Source organism: Megachile rotundata, chromosome 10, assembly GCF_050947335.1.
Source record: "Megachile rotundata isolate GNS110a chromosome 10, iyMegRotu1, whole genome shotgun sequence".
NCBI classification, from domain to species: domain Eukaryota; kingdom Metazoa; phylum Arthropoda; class Insecta; order Hymenoptera; family Megachilidae; genus Megachile; species Megachile rotundata.
In genome coordinates, this window is record NC_134992.1 from 3,305,687 (window position 1) to 3,331,266 (window position 25,580).

Sequence of the window (25,580 nt, forward strand, 5' to 3'; positions counted from 1 at the left end):
TATTATTTTAAGTAAAATCAACATCGAAATAGTACAATTCGAAAATAAGTAAATATTTGAATCAATATTTGTTGAATATAATGCTAGCAGACCAATTTCTTTAAATCAGTGCATTCTCCAATATTAATGTTTAAAAGTTTACGATTGCCGTACAATTTTACGACGAATATATTTATTTATATTCAGAAACTTCTTTATTCGCATTTCGCTATTAATTCTTAGTATGTATATTAAATTCGACGCTAATATTTTTTTAAAATTATTTAGTAAATGATAAAAATAGACTGTTAGATATTGAAGGATTCTCAGATTTTGGAATTTGAAGATTGAGAACTTCAAATTTGAGAATCTGAGATTTCGAAAATTTGTGAATTTTGAGAGTTCAGAGATTTGGGAATTTAGGATTGTTTATATTTTGGAGGTTTTGAAGATTTGTGCATATGTAAATTTCAAAATATGAGACTTTTTGAAAATTTATGAAGTTTGAAGTTTATTGAAAATTTGAGACGTTGAGAATTTGAGAATTTGAGAATTTGAGAATTTGAGAATTTGAGAATTTGAGAATTTGAGAATTTGAGAATTTAAGAATTTGAGAATTTAAGAATTTGAAAATTTGTGAATTTGAAAATTTGTGAATTCGAAAATTTGTGAATTTGAGAGTTTAAGGGCATAGGAATCTTTTGAATTTAAAATTTGGATATTAGAAAATTTGAAAGTTCAAATACTGAAAAATTTAAAGGTTTGTAAGTATGGGAATGTCACATTTAGAGATTTTGTAACTTTGAAAATCTGACAATTTCAAAAATTAAAAATGTGGGAATTTCAAAAAAAGTAGCATAGAACAAGTTGCCACCAAGAACATTGATTTACTATTTATGTATAAACTAAGAATTAATTGTGATAACATTGATTTTGGTAGATATTTATATCTACTTATTATTTTCATTGTATTTATTATTTCCAGACGCTCCAATAGTGACGATCAAACTAGGTTCAAGCTTGAAAGCGAACGATATAAATGAGGGTGACGACGTTTACTTCGAATGCAACATACAAGCAAACCCGGAGGCGTACAAGTTGGTCTGGTACAAAGACAATAAGGAGTTACATCAAAATGCAACTGCTGGAATTTTTCTTCCCAGCGGGCAATCTCTAGTTTTGCAAAGCGTGACTAGAAATTCTGCTGGTGAATATTCCTGTATGGCAGTCAATGCTGAAGGGAAATCTACTAGTAGGCCAGTCACACTCGAGGTATTATGTAAGTATGAACTACTAGACGTTTTCCTGTTTAAATCAGAACTAGAAATGTATTATAATTCAAATAAATACTGCTCAGTCAATTTTAAAAAATAAACCGTCTTTTTATTGCTTTTGTCAATGCTTATTATTTGGAATGCTCAGTGTTTGATTTTAAAAGATCTGCGTCTCTAAATGATATTGCAACAATTAATGAAGGTGGTGGAATAATAAGTGACAATTTAAAAAACAATAGACCACAGATGGGTCAAATTACTTTTGTTATATACTTATTAGAAAAAGTTTTATTAAAATCAATAATACAGCAACTGTGTTTCCTTGATAGAAATGTAGGTATTTTCAAATATACAATGTTATCAATTTTCGCAATTACAAATTCTCCTGTTCATAGATCCAGAAATGTTCGATATTTCATACTCTGAAGTTTATAAATGTATAAAATTACTAAGTTTTGAATTTTCAAAATTCTAATATAACAAACTCTAAAGTTCATAAATTTATAAAATCACGTTTTAAGTGTTTAAATTTTCGTGTTTCTATGTTTATAAATTTCCAAATTTTTAAATGTACGAATTTATAGGTTTACGAAGTAACGAATTTACTAGTTTACAAACTTATAAATTTATGTATTTACAAATTTACATATTTTCAAACTTACAAATTTGCAAATTTGTATTTAATTTTATTGATTTACAAATTTTTAACATTACATGTTCCGAAAGTTGAATACTCAGAAATTTTGAACTAATATACAACACATTCTTAATAATATACAAAAAAAATCAACTAACATCGTTAATACAATCGTTGTTATTAACATTATTGAGCAAACTTTCATGATCACTAGTCTGCAACATATACGTTATCCATAAAAAAGCTGTCGCGACGGAATTCATTGAAAGTTGAAGGAGAAAAGATATCGCCCCAGGTCGACATCTGAGATCGTGACTTGTCGCATTTTCAGATGTACCGATCTGCAAGGACGGTTCTTCGACTCAAGTGGTTGGTGCTTTGAAGCACGAGACGATCTCGTTGGTATGTGCTGTTCAGTCGAAACCGCCACCCACAACTTTCCACTGGACCTTCAATAATTCCGGAGAGCTGATGAATGTGCCTGCCAATAAATTTACACATGTCAAACCTGTGAGTCTGATCACTAGCCACTGGCACGGCTCCAGGCTGAATTACACGCCAGCAAACGACATGGACTACGGCACGGTTGCTTGCTGGGCCAAAAACCGGATCGGGGTGCAAAAGACCCCGTGTGTTTTTCAGATCATCGTGGCCGGAAAACCTTACCCCCTGCAAAATTGCACAGCCCTTCAGTCGACTGGACCCTACGCCTATCGAATGGGTAAGTAGCACTCGATCCATGCTGTTTGAACCCTTCTTCTGACCTAAATGGTGTCAACTATGTCATTACCCATCGTACAGAATGACGGCTTACGATCGATAACCCTGTATTGTGTTCAACAGCCTGTTTTCTGCTGTATCCTCGGAAAGACAAGGTGACCAGTCGTGCGAGAAAATTCGTGAAATTAGGCGGGCTTTGGGGATCGATTGAAGGGGTCTGGGGTTTCTTGTTACAGTAGACCGATACCGGAGATGGAGATCCTGCCGCTTAGGGTGCTTGATGCTCTTTGGGGTCGCTTTAGGCAACCTTTTTTTTGTCCTTGGGACTTTTTATCCTAATAAATTCCTCACTAAACTGACCCCAAAAGTCTTCGGTATTTTGCAAGGACATTTAATCCTTTTATATACAACTGTTAAATGTCACTAAAATTTGTAAAATTGTGTTACGAAGTGAGAAATTATTTAACCTCTTCAGAAACGATATTCTAATTTCAGTTGTAACAAAGGAAATTGACTTTATTTTATTTTTACTGAACAAGGAAAATACAACATAAAAAAATATAAAATTGAGAAAGCAGAATTGAGCAGTATAGACGTTTAAATTTGTGAATTTGAGATTTAAAACTTTCGCGAATTCTAAATCAGAAAATTTTTAAATACAATAATTTGAAAATGTGCAAATTTCTAAATCTAAAAATTTAAGACGTTGAAAAAATATAAACTCCTTAATTTAAAAATTTACATTTTAACATATGTTAGACACGTAGATTTGAAGATATAGAAAAATGAAAATTTAAACTACCTCCATGCTAACAAGAACACGATTTGTAGTTATACGTACATGTATAAATGTATATTTATTTATTTATTTTCTCCTTTCCATTGAATTTGACAAATACAAATTATCTGAAAGCAATATATCATCATTATAAGTTCATAATTAATCATAATTAGAAATGTAATCATTTCATGATTAATGATTGTAGAGTTAACTGTGTTTGTGAATTACATTTATTATACATTGATCATGGTCGATGGATTATGTAGAAGGCACAATCATTAATCATGCATATGATATCACATTAGTTATAAATATTAATCATCCAACAGGTTACTGTATGCGCAGCTCTGCACGTGTACTTTATGGTTCATAAATAATTTCCAATAAATCGTTTTATTTAATAAAATTCTTCAATTTCAAGTTTTACCTACATAGAAGATAATTCATCTTTGCTTTACACTTCATTTTCTTTGTATTTTTTTATTACGTTCGAATTTTATTTGAAATTATTTACTATTATAGGAACACATTAGGTTTCTCATGATCTAACGACATTTTTTAAGAACGAAAATAGTATCAAATTTCTTCGCTTTAAATAAAAATTATATTAAAGAAATTAAAACAGAATGTATAGTATAATTGCTATGAAACATGCTAATCAATTTTATAAGCTATTTAGTCAATTTCTTAAACTATTTTTCACAATAATTTACTTTTAAAAGAACAATCATTTGATAAAAATAATTTTCTGCAATATATCATTATTCGTGACTAAAAACACTGTATTAAAGGATAAGTAAGAAACATTATTTCTCAGTAAAAAAAAACTCAGTAAAAAAAATGGTGAACGTTTTTTATGTCATTATTCTCCAATAAGCTTTTAATGTTAAAGTAGGTTTTCCATACACTACAACAGCATACTTCTGAAATATTTCTTTTATCACGAAAACCGAAGGAGTAATTTAAGTAACCTATTAGGAACATGCAAAAGTTTCCATTCCATATATATGTATAGTTAACAATAATTAATTTGTAACCTTTTTTATCGTATTAATCCTGTTCACATTAAATATAAAAGACGTGAGATATAATTGCATGTACTGTTAATTTGTGCAAAAACGGAAATCAATACACAATATCTACATGATATTATTTATATATTTCCTTTATTTAACTACAACATAGTAGCTGTTAATTTTACAACAAATAATTTCACAATAATGATAATAATTATTATTAATTTATTGCAAATTCTTCCGTGGTTGTATTTCACAGTCGTCCTTTATAAACCCGACAGAATACTTCTATTAGAACTTGCACTCTTCTAATATTTTAAGCACTTTGACCTATGAACATTAGACTCCAAATTTGAATTTGTACAAAGATTTCAATTTACATCATCTATTTAATTTTGGTTCCTAATACCCTACTAAAATTCATTATATTTTCACATTTTCAATATCTCTGTATAATTAACTGGCGAAATGACCCGTACTAATGTAGGTGGCTAAATAATTAATTGAACTTAATAAATTATTTAGCTTGCTCATTAACCACTTCAAACTGTATATACTATAAAAGTATTATAATAAAGTACGATAATAATACTCTGCATAACAATTATGCACACGATTTCAATTTATGGTTAATTACAAAATATTAAAGAGAAACATTTCTTTTAAAGATATATTTTTAATAAAAGAAATATTTGTAATAGTTTAACAGATATTTCCTTATTAATCTTTTGCACTCGGTTGTCCCCTTTGAAGGGACACTTTAAATATTAAAATAAAATCACCAAGTGCAAAAGGTTAAATTATACGCACCTGACGTCGTTAGCATTACCGTGCAGCAATACTCATTTGTATACATTATGCGTATATTGTTGCCATACTCGCTTCGTAGGTGCCGCCATGTTGTGACGCAGCAAATTTGATTCTTATTTGTAAACTATGGATGTTTGTGTATTTATGATACACCGTAGTATGCAAAATGAACGTAAATTATGCAATCTACAGACTGTAGATCTCATAGACTTCATAATTTTATTATACTTCATAGACTTCAACGTACCATAAATGCATAAGCTTCTGCAATATACTTGTTTCGTCTACTTTTACTTAACCTAGAACTTTTTGATAGTTGCAGTATTCACATCACTACATTATTATTATGTATCATTCATAACTTATTGCTACTGCAATATTAAGATATAAAGAAAGTTGTTCAGTATATTATACATTTAGCAGTCTTTGATTATACAAATTATAAATTAGAATTGAACCCAATACTCACAGTGTGTTAAAATCAGTAAAAATGAACTAGGTTTGTAAGGTGAAAACATTTTATTTTTGTTATATTGGTACTATAAATGAATGTTAATCCACATACTATGCTATGGCCTAAATCTAAGTATTGCATTCATAAAAATTCTATATCTTCTAAATTTGAGTGAAGTAAGACTTAGATATAATTCAAACCTTGACACGGTTTATCACATTCGCATTATAACAAACGTAACCAGCGTATAACACACATGACATGAAATTAAAAATAAAATAAAGAAATAAATGAAACATAATCTTTATAAACTTCACAATTTAAAATACAAATTCACAATGATCTTCACAAATTTTGTAAATAAAAAGCAGTGATTTGACTGATTCGTTAATTACGTGCTAAAGATATAAAAAAGTACTAATGGAGTAAAAAGTATTTCCAATATGTCATGTAACTATTTATGTATTCATGTATTTTTAAATCAATTAACGAAATAACTGAATTCTCGTTTTCATCCTTGTTTCCTCTAAATCTTTCATTTCTTCGTATGAAACAGGTCATGAGGACTTTAAAGCCACCGACTCGAGAGACGCTGACTGGCTGATTGTCAGATGCTCGGAGGGATTTGATGGCGGTTTGCCCTTGACTAATTACGAACTCGAGGTCTATAGCGAAGAGAACGTTAATCATGTCAATACCATCTACTTGAATCGCACAGAGAGATCCAGTTCATCCGGTCCGGTTTTCGAAGTTCCTGGTTTAGAACCTGGTCGTAACTACAGGCTACATCTGTACGCAGTCAACGCTAAAGGACGTAGTGATCCTGTTGTCCTTGAACCAGTCACGCTGAAAGGAGTTGCTATGTATACCACTGGTAAGTTCTCGAAACGTGGATATGGAATGTTAATCCTTATAAGACTATATTATATCTGAAGCCTAGTTTAAACCTACTGACTTCCCTCCGCTGATAAGTAAATAAATTTTTGAAAATTATTTGTGGTAGGTAGATCTGAACTATAGCAATAAATGCTTGCAGCAGTTTTTATATCATGCTTAATCAGTTAACTGTATTCGATAACTAAACTTTATAGGTAACAGTTTAACTATGTTTCAAACTCTGTTTCGGTATGGTTGACGTTAATTTTTTAACGTTAAAAACTAACGAATTGTTAACATTTTATCGAATACAAATTAACAAATTATTCATTTTTTATTGCATAAAAAATGATTTTTTTCATTCTCTTTATATTTTCATGAATTTGATAATTTACCTTGTGTTCGACGTGTATAATCGTTATTGCTTGATTTTAGTTATGCACGAGGAATTTTCAACTTTTGCTTTAGTATTTGGCGGGAGAAATTAGATGTGTTTCGTGTTATTCGAGACTAGGTTTTTCCTGTAAGCAGATTCTTTTTTATCTTCTTTTTGTATAAAAAGGAATGGTCACTTATGAAGCATTTATGGATGTAAAAATTTTGTAAAACTACATAGGAATGAAATTATCCGCGACAGAACTATGAGACACACGGCACTTTCCTTAAAAAATTAACAGAGAAACGGTATTTTATATTGCACAACCTCTAACATTTGTTTTAGAAGAAAATATAATTTTGTAATTATATTTTATTTTCAATATGTATACATTCAAAGCACATTTTTAACTGATCCATACTATTAAATTATTTTTCTGTAGAATATAGTTATTTCGTTAATATTTCCCAACAATTGTTAATAGTATTTAAAGACTAAGACCTATACTACCTATAGCAAAACTTACATTTTTCTAGTATCAGAATAAGTTATTACTATGTGTGCAATGTGAACGGTGCAATTCGCGTATTAAAAAATAAAGTCGTGTTTATATGCGATATTTTATGTGCATACATAAATAACTATTATTTAGTATAATTATGTAAGTTTTGCTATTTGATCGCTCAATGTAAGCTTTTGTTTCATAAAGACAGATATATGTATAAACTTGAGAATTTTTTAATTTTAAAATTTTTTTATTTTCGAATTTCCAAATGTTTAAGTTATTGAATTTATAATTTTTCAAATTTCCAAATTCTTACATTTCCAAATTTTCGAATTATTTTTCTAATTTTTCTTAGTTATTGTATTTTCAAGTTTGAATATCCTTAAATTTTGCAATTTCCAATTTTCAAATTTCCAAATTTGCAAAAATTTCAAATTTCAAATTATCGAACTGCGAAGAATCTAAAATTCAAAATTTATCGATTTCCAAAAATCTATTGTACGAAATTTTTAAATTGTCAAATTTCCAAGGTCCAAATTTTTTTTTAAACCCATTAGTTCTAAAATTCTATGGTGTTGTGGTGTAGAATTCTACATTAGAAATTTTACAATTCTACAATTTAGTAGTTTTTTTAATTTGAAATTTGATCATTTCTAAATTTAAAAAGTTGCCAAAAACTAACTTGGAATAGGATGCTTCCTACATCACCATTTTCCTGAAAAAGTTTATACGCTTACGAGTGTCTATAAAGTTTCAATTAATTTAACAACTGATGTTATTATAGCACAATTTTATTAGTACATTATACAGTAATACATTTATAAAGTATTATCAGATGAATAAAAACACGAATATTGAACCTATACTATTTGAATCTCACTGTAATATCTGTCAGTAATATCATTGTTAGCATAACATTAATGAATAGTAATATTCCGTTAATATCAACGCACAGAAAAAGAAAAAGACTTGAGAATATTCGTCAGTACCTAAATTTGCCTAAATTATACGACAGGGTGAACGATTCATATCGCCACGTGCAAACGCCTTTGCCCGATATTCAGAGACGCAATTATATTCACATCCGCGTTAATTTTAAGACCTCTTTTCCTCGGCAACCTCCTTCCATACGATACGTTTCTTTGTATTTTCCTTTTCGCGGACCCTGAATTAAAATCCCATAAAGACCGGGTCCCCTTTCTTCGCTGCTGTCTCATTCGAGGCGCATTTATCGCCTTTAATTTCCATCCTCATGGTTTATTCATGTCGGACCGTGGACGATTCCGCTATGTGTTGGTACGTTTGCTATCTAGGTGTCTGTGTGTACGACTTCGAACACGTTTGCGACACGGACTCATCTTGGATTGGTAGCTGTGTTCGTTCTACTGATAATACAGGGTATTTTAGACCACCTCTAACCCCGTCTTAACCTTTGCGCACCTCTTCGAACTGTTCCAACCGGTTTCAACCCAACCCTGTCATTTCTTCCTAACACGTACACGCACGAAATGTGTATCAGCAGCTTTTGCAAATACGAACAGATACGTTGAACAGAATGTTAGCTTCCGGCAAACAAAATGGCAGATTTCGCTTCATGGAAAATCAGATATTTTGTTGTATTGTATTCTTTTCGTTTTTTCTCGTAGGCAGCACGATAGTTTATAATATGTGCAGATGAAATCGATTATGTGTATGATGGGTTAAATGAATACACAGGGTAGATAGGTTGCCGATTAACTTTATTCAGCGTTAGGTTTGTAATAGGTTGAAAGGTTACTTGTTGCAATGTTGAAGACTTTCTAATCTTTTTACATTTTGTACAATTTATGCTGAACAAAAGTTTAGTTGAAAAAATAACTGTTCCTATTAATTGACATCTCATAATATTTACTCAGTCCATTGAAAAAGTTTACTAATTGATATTTTTTTTAGTCATATTAACAATATTAGAGGTCTCCCAATCAGAGTCATGAAAACTACATATAAACTACATATGGGAATGGTTATCTGACTCGTAACAAGATGTTTCAATCTTATTTTGGAAATGGCCGATTGGACTGCACGATAAAACTCCGACGAATTTTTATTGGTTGTCATTAGATTTTTAAGTCTTAAATAGGTTATCTTACTCAAATACTCAATTTATTTGCTGGCTGCTGCATCTCTTTGCTGTTTCCTGTTTCTAAAGTTCGAAATGGCCATCAAACGAATTCGTTTTAATGACTTGGAAGCAATTCAAGAAAGAATAGCAGCGGTTTTAAACACAGTCGTAAAGAACACTTTCCCACGTTTTTCCGATGTTCGAACGACTGGTGCCAGACGTGTCGTAAATACGGCGAGTGGTTAAATTATTATGATATAAACAAAAGGTTCCATGTTTTATAACATTGACTGATGAAGTAGAGTACGTATTTTTAGTTTAACCGTTTTAGTGCCACGCAGCGCGATCGCGCTGTTCGCATACTGTGGTGAACCGTGTCGCTATTTTTGATGACGATCGTCAATTTTTGTCGCGAGTCTGTCGAGAGTTTCCTCTCGTAATTACAAATTTTCTTTCAAATAATCGTAAACAACCTGCATAATTAGCTGTCTTTCTTTAACACATTGAGTCCCAAGGTTTATTTTTAACAATATTTAAAAATTGCCTATCAATCTAAAGCGCGAGTGCGCCGAGCGGCATATTTCAACGAAAAAAAAGAGCGGCGCGACCGCGTCGATCGGCATTATTCGCAGATAAATGAAGGAAGCGCTATCGCGCTTCATGGCACAATTCGACATGGATTTTTAAAAACCTCTGGCACTAAAACGGTTAATGTTATAATATATTACATTTTCAATATTTAAAATATATAGTCCTTGGCCATCAAATTAGGATAACAAAATTGTCTTAAGTCATGCAAAATTATTACTAAATACATTGATAACGATATCAATTGATGGGTTACTACCGTGATAATAATCAAATGGTGTGGGTGATGAGTGATTAAGTGTCGTGCAAGCGTTTACGTTAGGGTCGAGTATTGATGGCGCGTGAGGTCAATGATAAATGCTATAGAAAATGTCTGGTGCCCACTCAGAAGAATAGTTTACAACTTTCCAAACACCACATTATCTCATTGTCAGTTGAAAACAAGAATTACAAATATTTACGAAAATAATGAAGATATAAAGCATATGATCGAGCAATGTTTATCCAGCTTGACGGAAAGGAGACAAGTTGTCGCCAAAGCAAAGGGCGCAAATACAAGATGTTATTATGTGTTAATAATGTTATCTACTGTAGTAGTGTATCGTGTTAGCAGCTAATGAATTATATGATTGCAAATTGAACAGGCCTTGTTATTTTAGAGAAAACGTGAACAATGCTGAAAATGTACAGTCGTCCTAATTCGATGACCAGGGACTGTAATGTATTGTGTATCTCATTACAGTGAATTATTTTTTTAAAATAATGCATGTATTTAAAATTAAAAATCGAATACTTCAATCTAAGTCGAACTCTATATTATACAAGAAAATACAATTATTTAATGTTTCGTCACGTCACCTTCATTATTTACAATTCTAAATACAGAAAAATTCAGCACTTACTAAATATAACGTTGCTTAAATTGAAGTCAAGGTTTTTCAACCACTAATAGAGAAAACGTAGAATACTTAACATACACTTATTATGTACATCCATTATTCATAGAGTATATTAAGTATCGATACCAGTGTTAAATTAATTAAAGTCACGTCTATCACATATTTTTAAACAGATATCTCTTGAGTATAGTAATTTGGTCATTCACTGCAAGTTAGGTATTCATGTTGAAAATTAAAAAGTAATCTTGAATTGAATTTATTTTGTAATATACTGTTTAATATTTTACCGAAAATCAACATCGTGTGCAAGTTTGAAACCCATAAGGGTGAGCGGAGACAAAATTAACATTTTTTATATTATGGCTTCATTGTCAATCAGCTTCTAAAAGTAGAGAAACCAAAATTATATAACAACAAAGTATGTTTATTGGTGAATAATTTTATCCAAAAATTTCTCCGCGATAACTAGTCAAAGAACTGTGACATTTTTCCGCAGTTACTGTTATTTTTGTCTTGGCCCAACTGGACAAAAGCAACATTAATCATTTTGTGGAGAATCAAATAAAAATACTTGTTCTAATGCAATATAGGATTTTTATTATAGAAAACAACAAAAAGAAATGCTTAAATGAACATATATTTTAAACAACGATAGAAATAATTCTCGTAAATTTAAATATTGAAAAATAGAATTCATGTCTAGATTCGAACATTTTTTTCACATAGTATATGTGTCCTATTTATCCATTTTCAATTACAGTTATGACATGTATAATATATGGCCCTTGGAATAGTTTTTACAATTGCTTTGTACTCATAACATATTACCTTTGTCCTCAATCGAGTTTTCCGAAACAGAACTCTTATAACCTACAAAATATATATGATTTGTTGAAATTAACTGTAAAAGCTTATAAAGATGTTATCTAAGAACGTTCTAAGAAGAGATTGGCATAATAGGAATAGTTCAACTATGAATACTAACGAGAAAGTTGAAGTGGTAGAAATTTACTGAATGATCTGAATTACCAATTCACTTTAACCGGCGCATGCGATTCATATCATGGCTCACTGCCAATCAACAGAACAAAACAGATATGCACATGCAACTATGAAAAATAAATTGTCTGAAAACGTTTGTAGAAATGAGGAGAAAGCGTGTTGCTTTTATCTCGCAGTTACTCTTCTCCTCGCTCTTATCTATATCTCAAGCACAGGGGTAGTTATAAGCGAAATCTAGATTATCAAGTTTCACCCTGTTTCCCCTATTTAGTGATATACAAAACTTCTACAGAAATGCGAGGATATTTTCAACATGACAAATTATGGATGGCTATTTTTCGATATTTTTTCGTTGCAACTTCCAGGTACGGAAAAAAAGAAACTAAAAAACTGTCTACAAAACTGCAAAAATGTTGGTGTGACTTCTGTCTTCTTATTTTTTTTTAATTCATTGATAAAGTGTGCAATAGCAAGTTAATTAAAGAACTGATATTTTTATGTATTTTGTGCAACAACATGGAATTAACTGCAAGCTTTTAATTTTCTTTAAGAAATAAGTTTATTATGTGATTTGTAATATTTTTTTTAAGTGGGATAAAATATAAATTGAAGATATTAAATTATTTTAGAAAATTGATGTTTATGTTTGGTAATCTGTAAAGTAACTCTAAATTCCATTTTACCTTAGCTTTATCCATTTTTTTTATTGCTATAATCCTGCTAACTGGTTAGTGCATTAATTTTACTAATCATTAATCAAAATGTCGTTCCTCAGCCTATTTTTTTAAATTAATTTGACTTTTTTAATTTATATTTTGTTATGTCTAAAACAGAAATATTAAAAATCACGTAACCCATTCATTGTATAAAGAAAACAGCTTACAATTGTCAACCTACGTTCTTGTTTGAAACACGTCGAAGAAGTCAGTTTTTTATTTGCTTTTATTATAACACGCCTTACGAAAATATCTGAAAAAAATAATTCATAGAAAAATAAGATAATAATAGACATGTCAATATCTTTCTATTGTAAAACTAAGAAAATGATTACTCTCAAACTTCGATACGACATTTATATTTTCTAAGATTTTTTCACAGTTTATTGTTTCTTACATCTTGAATATACGACGGAAAAATTAAAGAAAGTTATCTAACATACTTTGTCATGTCAGTGATATTTTTGCATTTTTTGGGAATTTATAAATGTCACTAAATAGGGGAAACAGATTGAAACTCGATAATTAGAATTTTGTTTATAACTATCCTTGCAGTTAATATACAGAGCTGAAACTTGGTACACGATATTGCTGTTTAGTAAGCTATGGAATGGGCCATTACTAGGTGAAATCGATTCATGGGCACTTTTGACCACCTCATCTTGCTGTGTCCTTTTGTTTAAAAGCAACATTTTATGTTCACACCCCTGCAATATCATTAATTTGTGAGTTAACACTAACTATTCACTGCTACACCACCAAAACAAATAAAGAAAGTTAGATTGTTCTATCAATTTCATATTCAACGGTCCTTGACTATGCAAATTTTAATTGGATTTAAACCTCCAATTGGAACTATTAAAAATGCCGGCAGGATTTATCACATTTGAATTGTCAGTGCGTCACGAATTAACTCTTAACGGTCACACTGGGGTATGAAACGATCCCTGCCAAATTAATGTCAATTTTAGCCACTTTATATGCTGACAATCTGAAAGAATACCTTTTTTGAAACACTAGTGCTTTTATTATTTTTTCCCTCAAACTTTTATATCTCAGGAGTATCATTTAATTTTTTCACGTTTCTGAATTTTTTTCATATTCAACGTTTAAATTTACCGAAATCAGCTGTGAAATATGTTCAAACAGCTTTCACAAATTACTTACAATTTTTGTCAAGTTAAAATAATAGCTTTCTTGTAAGAAACATTGTAAGTGGCTGAGTCTAAAACGTTTCAGTATGCCAGGAATACTGTTCTAATGAAATGTAACGATTAAGGCTCAAATTCGTTAAAATATAGCGAGAGATTAATACTGTTTCTTCTTGATCTGAATGTATTATATTTCAATTAGTAACTGAAGAAGCACAAATACCTACACAATTAACTGTTTATTGTAGCTTTCAAATGATCTCATTTTCGTTCAAATTACTGTTCTTTCACTAACGTTATTTAAAGTAAAACTAGTGTATTGGGAACGATGTATTTACTCAGGTTACAAACTGCCAGTAAAGGTTGCTGCGTACATAAATCAAATTAACTCGATATGTGTTTGTCTTGGTATACGTGTGTATGTACATGAACAAAGATACACGTACACAAAGAAAAGCGTGTACATGCGAAACGTTCGTTGCCTAACGAACCAAAGCGTTTTCTGAATGCCAAAGAGCTCGGCTATCGTCGTCAGTGGTCCAGTCTCTTCTTCTATTCTTAATCTTTGCTGTCGGAAGTTCTTTACGTTTCCTCCGTGATCCAATAAATAGCGGAAAAGGCGAATCTCGTTTACCAGACACGTCTGAAACGTCTTTTTTTTTACGAACGAACGATGTTGTACATTCGAATGTTCATTCTGTCGAAAACAAAATTTGGTCTTGTAGTCACCCTTCTAAATAATTTGTAAATATCTTTTTCCAATTAAATTCAGAAATGTGATCGTTTGTTTCAAATTTCCATGAAAAAGTTTCAGAAAGTGCCTATCACTCTTTCCTTCGCTGCTTACATAAAATGCAATTTCTTGGAAGCACCAAATACGTCACACATAGGAAATTTCCCTGGTTATTAAAAGAGTTTATGTCATTTACTGTAATTTTACTCTAGTTTTAAAAGAAGTTATACTATTTTAGAAACGTCTGAATGTTTTTAATAAATATTTTTAGTACAATATTTTATAATAACGATGGAAAAACTTTTTAAATTTTAAAATTCCTTCCAGTGAAGTATAATACAAATTGAATTAAACAAGTAAAAAAAGAAGTTCAACGTAGCTTTAATATTTGATATTTAATTGAAATTCACTACAATCAACCTAATATACTTTAATTACGTTTTCAATTGTTCAAATGTAGCCATTGACACTGGATGTATCAAAGTGATATTACGAAACTGACTGTGGTGCTATTCTAAAATTTAATTATCTACATCACAATTCATCGACTAACTTATATTAGAATCCACTTCGGAAAATTTCGACTTCAAATGTTTTTTGAAAATGGTCAGTTAGTGAAACATACCTTAAAAATTGTTACATTTATAGTTGCAAAAATTTGTAAAATTTTGTAACAATTTATGAAAACTGTTTTATCACCTGAATTGATTCCTTTACCGATTGTATCGTAACATTAAAAAACAGGTATGAAAGAATAAATAACAGATTTGCAAGGTGTTAATTTGTACTTGACAGTTTCAAAACAGTTACAATGTTAGTTCAAAAAATGGTAAAGCAAGGGATTAGACAATTTGTTGCTGATACTATAACAAGCCAGAACCAAACCTCAAACTCCGGAGCCTTGTAACGATCCTGTTTACGTGAGTCACGTTTTCCTATGTTCCCAGGACGTGAAACTTCGAACGAAAGCACGGACTATAGCTTGCTGGTGGCTTGTTTCGCTGGTGGGATAACGGCCTTGTGCATTTTGATCGTTGGGATAACTCTGACCTTGTATCGTCGCAGTCGTCCCATGCAACCGATGAAAACTCACACCGAAGTGGTGCAATATGGGAACAAAGAGGACAATGTGGTGATAACGCCTTTGAACAAAGAATCCAGGGACAAGACCAAGGGACAAATGTCCGCTGATATGGCTGACGATGATCCCGACGTGATTCCAAACAAGGTGGACAAGAGACCGGACATTTTCGAGGCAAATTTCGGGACCACGAAGCCGGAAAGAACGAAAGACTTCAGCCATTTGGAAAATCTTGATTATCCGTCACCGTCATCGGTGCTGCACACCAAGAACTCGTGGGTTTATCCAAACGGATACACGGAGAAAGTCGAAAAAAGTCTGAGCCCATTGCGACCCAGTACACTTCCGGTCCATCGTAGTCACGATATCTACACGAGAAGTTCGCGCGTTCAAGAAAGTTGTATATAAGCAGTTTTTCGTTCATAATCGCGACGTCATGACTGAAACTCGGCAAATTAATGAGTTGCGTTCCGCTTCATTGCTCACTTCGAATTGTGCTATGGCAAATGTGTTGTGAAAAAGAATGTAAGAAGTGCTTCGTCCGGAACTTGCTGATGGATTCTTTAGTGAGACTATCTAGCAAAATCTTGCCTTAGACGGCGAGATAGTCACGACGGTACACGTGGTTTACTCCAAAAGACTATATTTGTTAAATTTGTTCTGTGTTATAATGTTTTTCCTGAACTTTTCGTTTAAAAAACGAGTGATCACTCTTAGAGTATCCTTCTCGTCACAAAGGATGAGTTGTGGAATAGATATGAATCCTGTTGATTGGGTAACTGCAAAATCCATTTTTATTTAATCTAATCACAAAGATAGTGATTACGTATTTTCGTTACAGCTACTAATAAATTTGCATAATTTGTAAGACTTTAGTATTAGTGACCAAAACGGTAGTTCCCTTAGAAGGTGCTACACTGATGGAAAAATCTTCCTCCACTCCTTGATGCAATGCTGAAAGTCCTTGTTATTCGGTATATGAGTCGTTAAACTTTTTTTGTATGAGATATTTTCAGGGTTTGTGCAGTCTGGAGGCAATATTGATATTATCATTCAGGTAGGTACTCATAATATATAAAATATTGTTCTCGCAAGCTTTTATGAACACAAGCTGGAATATCTTATAATGTAAATATTTTGTAATGTATTTTTTTAATTTTAATGGCACATATGAGAATAGAAAGTCGAGTAGATTTAGTTCACTGCTTTAATTGCAGATAATATTCATTATTTAATATTTAATATAAAAATATAAATTTTCAATTTTGCATATTTGCTTCATGGAAACGAAGTTACAGTTTTGTTGTCAAAAACAAATATAATATTGAACAACTTGAAATTAAATATACAAATTTTGCTTTCCGTCAAGCCGCCATAAATATTACACTACATTAACCACTCTGATTGTTAATACCTAACATTGTTAAATGTACTGGGTCTAACCCTCTTAAGCTTATGAAATGACGCTAATGGAATAAAGTTTATAATTTCTCTGAAATTTTTATCTACAGAACCTACATGTGTGTTCAAAAAATTTGGGGACTCCGGTATAGAAAATTTTAGGAGCAATAAAAAAAATGAAACTTGCATCGCGCGATTTTCGATTGCTTTCATAAAAATCAGTTGCGTAGTTGTCGAGCAATTGTCTATTATGGTTAACCATAAGCTTTAACGATTCTTAACCCTTTATTTACTAAATTTCTTAAAAGTCTTTAAAGTTTGTCCCAACTTTTTTAAATACTTAATTAAAGTGTAACAAAGCGCCGTATAACACAAGTCTCATTATAAGTTATCACCAAGGTTATTAATTATATGAAAAATTATTTGGCACTTCGAAGTCTTAACACATTTCGCATGATGTGACAAATGTTATCCAGTGGTACTCATTGTCAATGTTCTGGGAACGAATTTTTTTTAGGATGCAGATTTCCTTCTTTTTGAAGCTTACTAATGCAAAACGACCAAACGAACGATTTTCAATCTTCCAGGCATCCATCTTGGTCCATTGTATATACTTCCATAGAGAAATAAGCTTATGCTCCCATTCAAGAATTGAAAAACGAACTTCACAGAAATGGACTTCAAAGTCTTAAATGGATATCAAAGCGTTTAAATGAATACAGTATCACGAGAAAACTTCCCGTCAGTAAATAGAGGGTTAAAGATGAGTGACTTTAGCGAACAGTGAACGCGTATAAAGTTTTGTTTTAATCTTAAGAAAACAGCATCTGAAACAGTGGGGTTGCTTGAAATTGCTTTCAGTAATAAAAGTCGCTAGCAGACTTTTTTCTCTTCTCTCGCTTCAACCGAGCACTGGAAAGACATTTCGATACTCGAGAGAATATAATTACAAAATCAGAGGAAAAGTTAAAACGAATTCTGAAGGTGGTTTACTAGGAAGCATTCAGAATTTGAAACAGAAGATTTTATAAATGCATACGTGTAGGAGGATATATTGCAAATCCTATTAAACCTTTGAATAAATAATATGTAACAGAAATTCCCAAACTTTTTGAACCTCGAAGTTTATTTAGCGACACAGGAATTTTTTAATTAAAATTTTGGTGGTAGGCAAGTACGAAAGCTCGAGAACCATTTATTATAGGAAACAATCGTTCGAAACGAGATGTGTAATTTGAACATATTTGAACTCATTAACTTAATTAAACTCTAAATCCAGTTTGTGGTTAAATTCTGGTTATTGCATTTTATTTCTTTTACGATCTTGCATAATATTTTTATTTTACTGGTATTTCTGTGCTCATGTGGAAAATAAGTAGCTTCTGACGCGGTAATGCGCATTTTAATTCGTATGGTTGACTCTATACTGTAATGGTGGCTACATTTTCAGGGATTGCATTTTCCCTGTTCAGATCAAGAGTTATTGTGCTATTTTCTTAATGTGTACCTAGGGAAAACGTAGGAAATAAGAGAAAATCGAACAGAGACATATTCCTGCTCGAAAGTACCTTTTTACTAGTAGTCGAACATTTGTTTGTTCACGTGTCACACTTACAACAAGAATCGTTCCTCCTATTATTTTTCAAAAATTTGTATTACAATTATAAGTCCTTTATTTATTTATACGTTCTGCGAATTTTGTGCATATTCAACATTTTATTCTGTTTTCTATTTTCTCATTTTTATCAGAGTGATAAAACAGTTGTGTGGTTAATGAGAGTCGATTGGTTTTATTGAATTTGGAACAAAGCTTTTGATCACGATAAATATTTTATGAACAAAATAAATAAACGTACTAAATGTTTTGAAAAAGGGACTGTTAACAAATGTAACCGAATGGCGAAATAACTGAATAATACGACTGATTTAATTCGTTTAAAGATTACGAGAAAGAATAAAATATGTTATATTTATAACGTAATTTAATTTGATGTTGTTTTCTTTTCAATTTTTGTAGATTTATAGTATTTAAACTTCCATGTAGTACTTAACAGAACGTTTTATGCTTTTCAGAATGTTTAATATTTAGCAGAACCTTTAGTACAGAACATTTTATTACAGAACATTTAATACTAACATTACAAAAGGTTTTAATTTTGTTTCTGACTAAAGATTTTAAATATTCTGCTAAAAGCTTGCCTTATTTATATTATCTCTATAGGTAGATCCAAATCCCAGCAATTGTAGACGCTTTTAAGAGAATACGTTCTCTTTTTCACCGCAATTCCTTTGTTCTCAACCTATTTTTACGTGCAAGGTTGTCCATTTAAATAAAACTATTGAAATATTTCTTTTCAGTGGTACAAAGGATTATGTAATATTTAAATTCAAAGACCTAATTAGTTACAAGAACATTTTTTGTCAAACTTATTCTATTTTTAGTTTTCAAGGTCGTCGATTTCTTTGTATACAATTATATATATTGTTTTATTCCATCGGGTAGCTAATCAAAAAACACATTCAGACATGCACATATCATAGTTTTGAAATGATAATGAGTTTTGAAAATCGAAATTTCACATGAAATTGGATTCTTCGAATTGCTACAATGGCCACTGAAAAAACTATACGATTTACAAACTCTGTTGCGTGTATATTGACACTGATTATGTGTTTCATGAATCATATTGACATTTATATATCGACATTAACATATGATACAGAGTCTACATATGTGATACTAAATGAAGCTGTTTATTACAAACGACTAACTGTTTATATCACTCAGCATTTTACTAATATGTATTGTATTTGGCTCAGTATGTACATTAATAATATACCTACATCCTAAATTATGAGTTTATCTAGATATGAACAGTTTAATAAACCATACTAAACATTTGTAAGTTTCATGTTTAATCTTTTTTGTCATGCGACATCTTATTTTTATTCACTATAGCGAATGTAAATTATGCTTTAAAAATTAATACTTGTACAAATGTAACATAAATGTAATTTTCCGAATATTATAACCAGCTCGGTGTGTTAATATCAAAGTGTTAATTTGGAGCTTAAATATAGTTCTTAATATTTAACAGTAGTTGCTACGTGTGATTCTTCTGTTGCAAATTGTATTCGAATACCCAGTAACTGTTTTTCCTTGTACTAAACATTACTTCAGTTTTTTCTAAAACTGTTGACTGCTATTCTAATACGTCTTATAAGCTGTGTGAAATATAAAATTAGTAGTCGATTACGTTTGGAGCAAACCACAACAACCAAATGAAATCTAGTGACTTTGCGGATGTCTCCCTAACCGTAAATGCGAGGACCTGTTAGAGTGCAATTAATCAAGGGCTATTCTTAAACATCCTCGCCTCCCCGCCTGATCTTGATGAAACTTGACCCATTAATGGGGGGGGGGGGGGGGGGGGGGTGAATATGATGATACAATACCATTCTGCGGAAGCGCCCCCTAGCGGAGATATGAAAATTCGAAAACTGCCATTGCCGGTCTCACGCAATGCCTATATGTACGAGGGTTGCCTTTTAAGTTTTTACAAAAAGTGAAACAGAAACAAACAAGTTCGAAACAAAGTGTTTTATTGCTTTTCGAAATATTCGCCCTTAAGGTCTATACATTTTTGCATACGCTCAAACTAATTCTGGAAACATTTTTTCCACTCTGAAGCTGATATCGTAGAAACATGGTTTTGAAAGTCTTCAACAGCTTCTTGAGGTGATGAAAATCGCTGTCCGCGCATCTTTTATTTGACAGTGGGGAACAAGAAAAAGTCATTAGGCGATAAATCGGGTGAATACGGGCAATGAGACATTGATTCAATGTTTTTCTCCTTCAAATATTCAGACCCTTTTTTTGCGCTTCGGTCAAATTATGCGGAATCCATCTGGAACATATCTTTCTCGCGCCTAAATGTTCATGCAAAATCGATTATATTGCAGTCTGCGATATCCTAAGAGACGCCTCTATCTGTCAGTAAGTCACATGCCGATCTTCTTTCATCATGTTGCGCACAGCATCGATGTTTCTCGGAATGACAACCGATTTTGGCCGACCTTCTCAACATTCATCACTGACGGATGCACGACCATGACGAAATTCTGCAAACCAACTGTAAACAGTCTTCTCTGATGGTGCTTCATTACCAAAAGTTGCACGAAGCGATTCTATGCATTGTTGTTGAGTAAGGCCTTTTTTAAAATCATAAGAAATCATTCAACGTAAGCCTTCACGGGTGATTTCCATTTTTGCACAAACTTGCTTCTTTTAAACGTTCACTATCAACAACTTACTCAATCAATTTCTAAATTGCCACTGGCTTCGCAATAACAAACGTCAATGTTCACAAATACAGTGGTGCCACAACTCATTAACGCCACCTATTGTTCGATTGTAAAAACTTAAAAGGCAACCCTCGTATATGGGCTGTCCCCATCACGATCGAACATTCCTCACCTCGAGAATCTTCGTCAGCCCTCAAATCTCTAACATCTAAGGGTGAATATTGGTTTCATGCTGTCCCTGGCTCGTAACGCCGTCACTTGCTTACACAATTGCTCCTCACTCGCTCACTCACTTGCTCACTCACTTGCTCACTTACTCACTCACTCACTTTCTCATAACCTCATCATTCACCTACTAGCATTCATTCCGTTCACTTCATCATACAATAACTCAATCCCCATCAATCCGATCACCAGACATGTGGAGTCATTCGAGACTCGAATCAGAAGTTTGTTCCAGCCGGGAACAAGCCATACGTTGGTGTCAACAAAATAATTTGTTGGTTAGGTTAAGTTAGGTTCTTCAATGTTAAATCATTTCATCAGTCTCTTTTTGCGATTCCTGGAAGATTCTCTCACTGATCGAGCTGCAAGGTCATTCCGAGCAAAAGAAACTCCTTTTCTTGAAAAATCCCCCTAAACTCGGGGCCCAATGTCCCCTTTCCCCATCAAAATATCAGTCCAAAGCATAGAAATGGTTTCTTCAATATCGTCGCTAGGAGGTGCTTCCGCAGTTTGACATTGTATCATCATATCCAACACTCCCCCCACTATTGATCTGTGAAGTTTGATCAAGATCGGACGTGGAGGGGATGTTTAAATCTTACCTAATGAAGTACTTGGGTTCTAATCGTTCAAGTAATTTCTCGCGTTAAATATCTTTAAGAAAATATGGAAGTATAGGTTCTAGAAAAACGAGTACAACTAAATCTGGAAAATTATGTGAACAATGCTGAATTTGATTAGATCTCCAAGTAAACGAAAATGATTGAAGAACGAATGCAGCTCACTTCATTCCCTTATCGTGAAAATACGATTGATTCATGCCAAAATCGTCAAACACGATTGAAGATGTTTGTATATAGACAATAAGTACCCTTAAGATTCCATGCTGAGCTATCAAAGTTTCGATCTTATTTTTCACCTGGAGTAAATAATCGTATTAAGTAGATGTAAGGAAAGTAAGGAGGTGTGTCAGATTCATCGCCACGAACGGCTCGATTTACGACGTTTGTACATAGACAATAAAATTTCCTTCCTTAAATGTTCGTCTCCTTGTCAGAATCTTCCCGTACTTCCAGCCTCACTGTGGTTTCGTGTTGAAATTTCTTTTATGAAGATACTTGATGTATTTTAAGAATGTGCGTGTTTTATTTGCGAATGCGTCACCACGCTTCGTAATCGGTTGAATCTCTTAATGAACATGTAAACGTTTGTATATATGGATAATAAACCTTGTTGTTTAATAACATGTCACTGTATTCCTTACATTTCCTTTTAATTCTTTGAAATTGAGGTATTACGATACAGATAAGAAATTTGGTAATTTGATAAGTTATTTAAGAATTAATTCGCGTTTTGTCCACTTAAAATACTTAACTTTGAGTCGATGTTACAAAATTCTAATTTTTGGTTCTATTTTTGTAAGACAATATTAGCACAACTTCTGAAACTAACTAAAAAGTGATAATATAATATTTGTTTCGTAGTTTTCTTTTTTTGCTGCTAGAGTACTTGTGTTAGGAAATGGCAAAATCAAAAGCAAGAGGGAAGAAAGTTTCATTTGAAGTTCTTAGGCTGTGTTTATGTTGTGATAAAAGCCAAATTTACGTTGTCACGATACAGCGAATGATGATTTAGCGCTTAGAACCACATACTGCGTTTATTTTAGAGTTCCATCCCAATGTATTGACATTCTACAAAATTATGTGCCAAATATTGCTTTACGTAGACTTTGGTTAACGTTTTAAACTTTCATTTGGACTGAACTATTATTTTCACGTTAGTATTTTTTTAAATTCCTTAATAAAATGGAATTATTTGATAACAGACATTTATTTTGGAAATTAATTAACACAGTGAATTCTTGTTAGCTGATTATTAAAATCCCTCAGTAAGCAAGCTACACCTACTAGTACGTACAAATTTTTTTGAGGAGTCAACCGTCGACAAAAACAAAGAAACAGTGTAAAGCGATTTTAATTAATGTAGTTGCACAAGATCGTTTACATGTTTAAATCTAATTGTAGGTTTATAGACCTACAGATGCAAACGGTTTAAAAAAGTAATTTCCATATAAATTAAAGTGCATCCGTTCCGGTTCTTTTTTTGTTATTCTTTATAACAATCATGTATTACGGTATATAAATTACTGTATATAAATAACGAATTCAACTGACTATGGTACAAGTAAAAAATTTTGAACTGGAAAGTTAATTAGTACATCGAACACCAATTTTCTCAAAAAAATTTAAATTAGTAAATATTTACAAAAACGGAGCAATTTCGATTTCGTTAACTAATAAATATGCAGTAAAAGGCACTATTTTCACTAGTTTTGTTTAATGTTAAAACTACCAAAAAGATCATTTAATCCATCCACAGATTTTCCTTTTTAAATGACAGAATTTACTAGAATGATTTTCTTGAAATCTGAAATGTATTTTTTGAAACATGTTAATTTTTATGAAGATAAACAGCCTATGTCATACTATTTGTTTATTTATTTTTCTATTTTATTATTAACTTCAAGTTATACATCAGTAATTTTATTGTTAATCAAAAGGAAATCGAAAGATAAGTTATAAGACATTTACAGGCTTGCATGCGGTCTAAATGTGATTACTTCAAGCATTTTTTTAGGAAGGCAGGTGAATGACCGGTATAGCACAAAAGACGACTATAATTCGGAAAGAAGGTTAAGTAGGACAAACATTTATATGAACTTTTTATTATTTATATATGCTGAATCCATTGCTGAAATTATGTACATATATTATGTAACTCCATATATTTCTCTCGAGTTTATTGCGGTGCCCGAAGGTAATGGAATCTCAATAAAGCCAAAAGGATAGTTAAAGTAAGATTATAGGATAATACGAATAGATACGGAAGGATTTGCTAGAAAGATGTAAAAATTCTTGAGATAGTAAATGCAGGAATACCGTTCCATTTTCATAAAATAACAATCTTTCATTTCTAATTCAATAGAACACACGTTTGTGACAAATAGCTAGACAAGTATAATCGTAAATATTGTATTTCGTGAATATTTTAGAAACATTAGTTTGTTATACTGTTACGTATTTATTGAGTTATTGATTTGAAAGTTTGATGTTTGCATATACAAAATATCCGAAAAATCGTGGTGCAATCGTTTATTGGATTCTACATTATCAAGTAAATAAAAAAAATAACATTTTTTATATTCGGCTGAAGTTTCAAAAAAATTAAACTTGAGAATTTTTCAATATATTTAAAAAAAATTTTTCATTATTTTAATAATTGATTGATATCGTAAATTAATAATTGTCTATAATATAATGGTTTAAATACGTTATCAGTTATTAATCTCCATTACATGAATTTAGTTGTAGGTCTGATAAATATGCAGATAAGTAATGATATCAAATACAGCACTGACAAATAACAGTAGTATTTGTGGATTAATACATTAAATAACTTATAATATCTACTAATTATTTATAGCTATTTATCACCATTTAATTCCTAATTACTTATTACTACTTGATTATCAATTATTTATTATTAATTTCCTATTTAATCGAACAAGTACTGAAATCGTCATTTTTAGTGTTTTAAACAAGTTCTTTTACAAACATTTTCAAGAATTTTTAAGTTCAGTATTCTCAAAAATAGAGGTAAACGTGAAAAATTATTAATGCTTTTTTTCAACTCATTTTTGCATGCAGAATCACTTTTCGATGACACCCTATATTTGCAAAATTCAAAATATAGACGTCTTTTCATACTTCCGTCCTCAATTTCTCTCACTTTTTGAATATTCAATTGTCCAAAGTAAATTTGGAAATGTGATATTTCTAACAAGGATGAACTCTCTAAATGCTACACTCACCTATTAATGAAACTTTGCCCCAGAGTTTGTCCATTTTGCGGGTAGACGGTTAATTGTTTCGGAGATGATAACAATTACC

General features: G+C 31.6%; 1 protein-coding gene across 2 annotated transcripts in view; it reads left to right on the forward strand.

Moving 5' to 3' along the window:
- The window catches only part of LOC100883712 (neural cell adhesion molecule 2), a 250,926-nt gene extending 230,397 nt beyond the window's left edge, over nt 1-20,529 (forward strand). For both annotated transcript variants that reach the window (XM_076536086.1, XM_076536085.1), the window contains exons 6-9: nt 965-1,258; nt 2,222-2,611; nt 6,228-6,545; nt 15,566-20,529. In XM_076536086.1, coding sequence (XP_076392201.1) covers nt 965-1,258; nt 2,222-2,611; nt 6,228-6,545; nt 15,566-16,107 — 1,544 coding nt within the window. In that variant the 3' untranslated portion in view covers nt 16,108-20,529. The remainder of the gene's footprint in view (nt 1-964; nt 1,259-2,221; nt 2,612-6,227; nt 6,546-15,565) is intronic.
- The last annotated feature ends 5,051 nt before the right edge of the window (nt 20,530-25,580 follow it).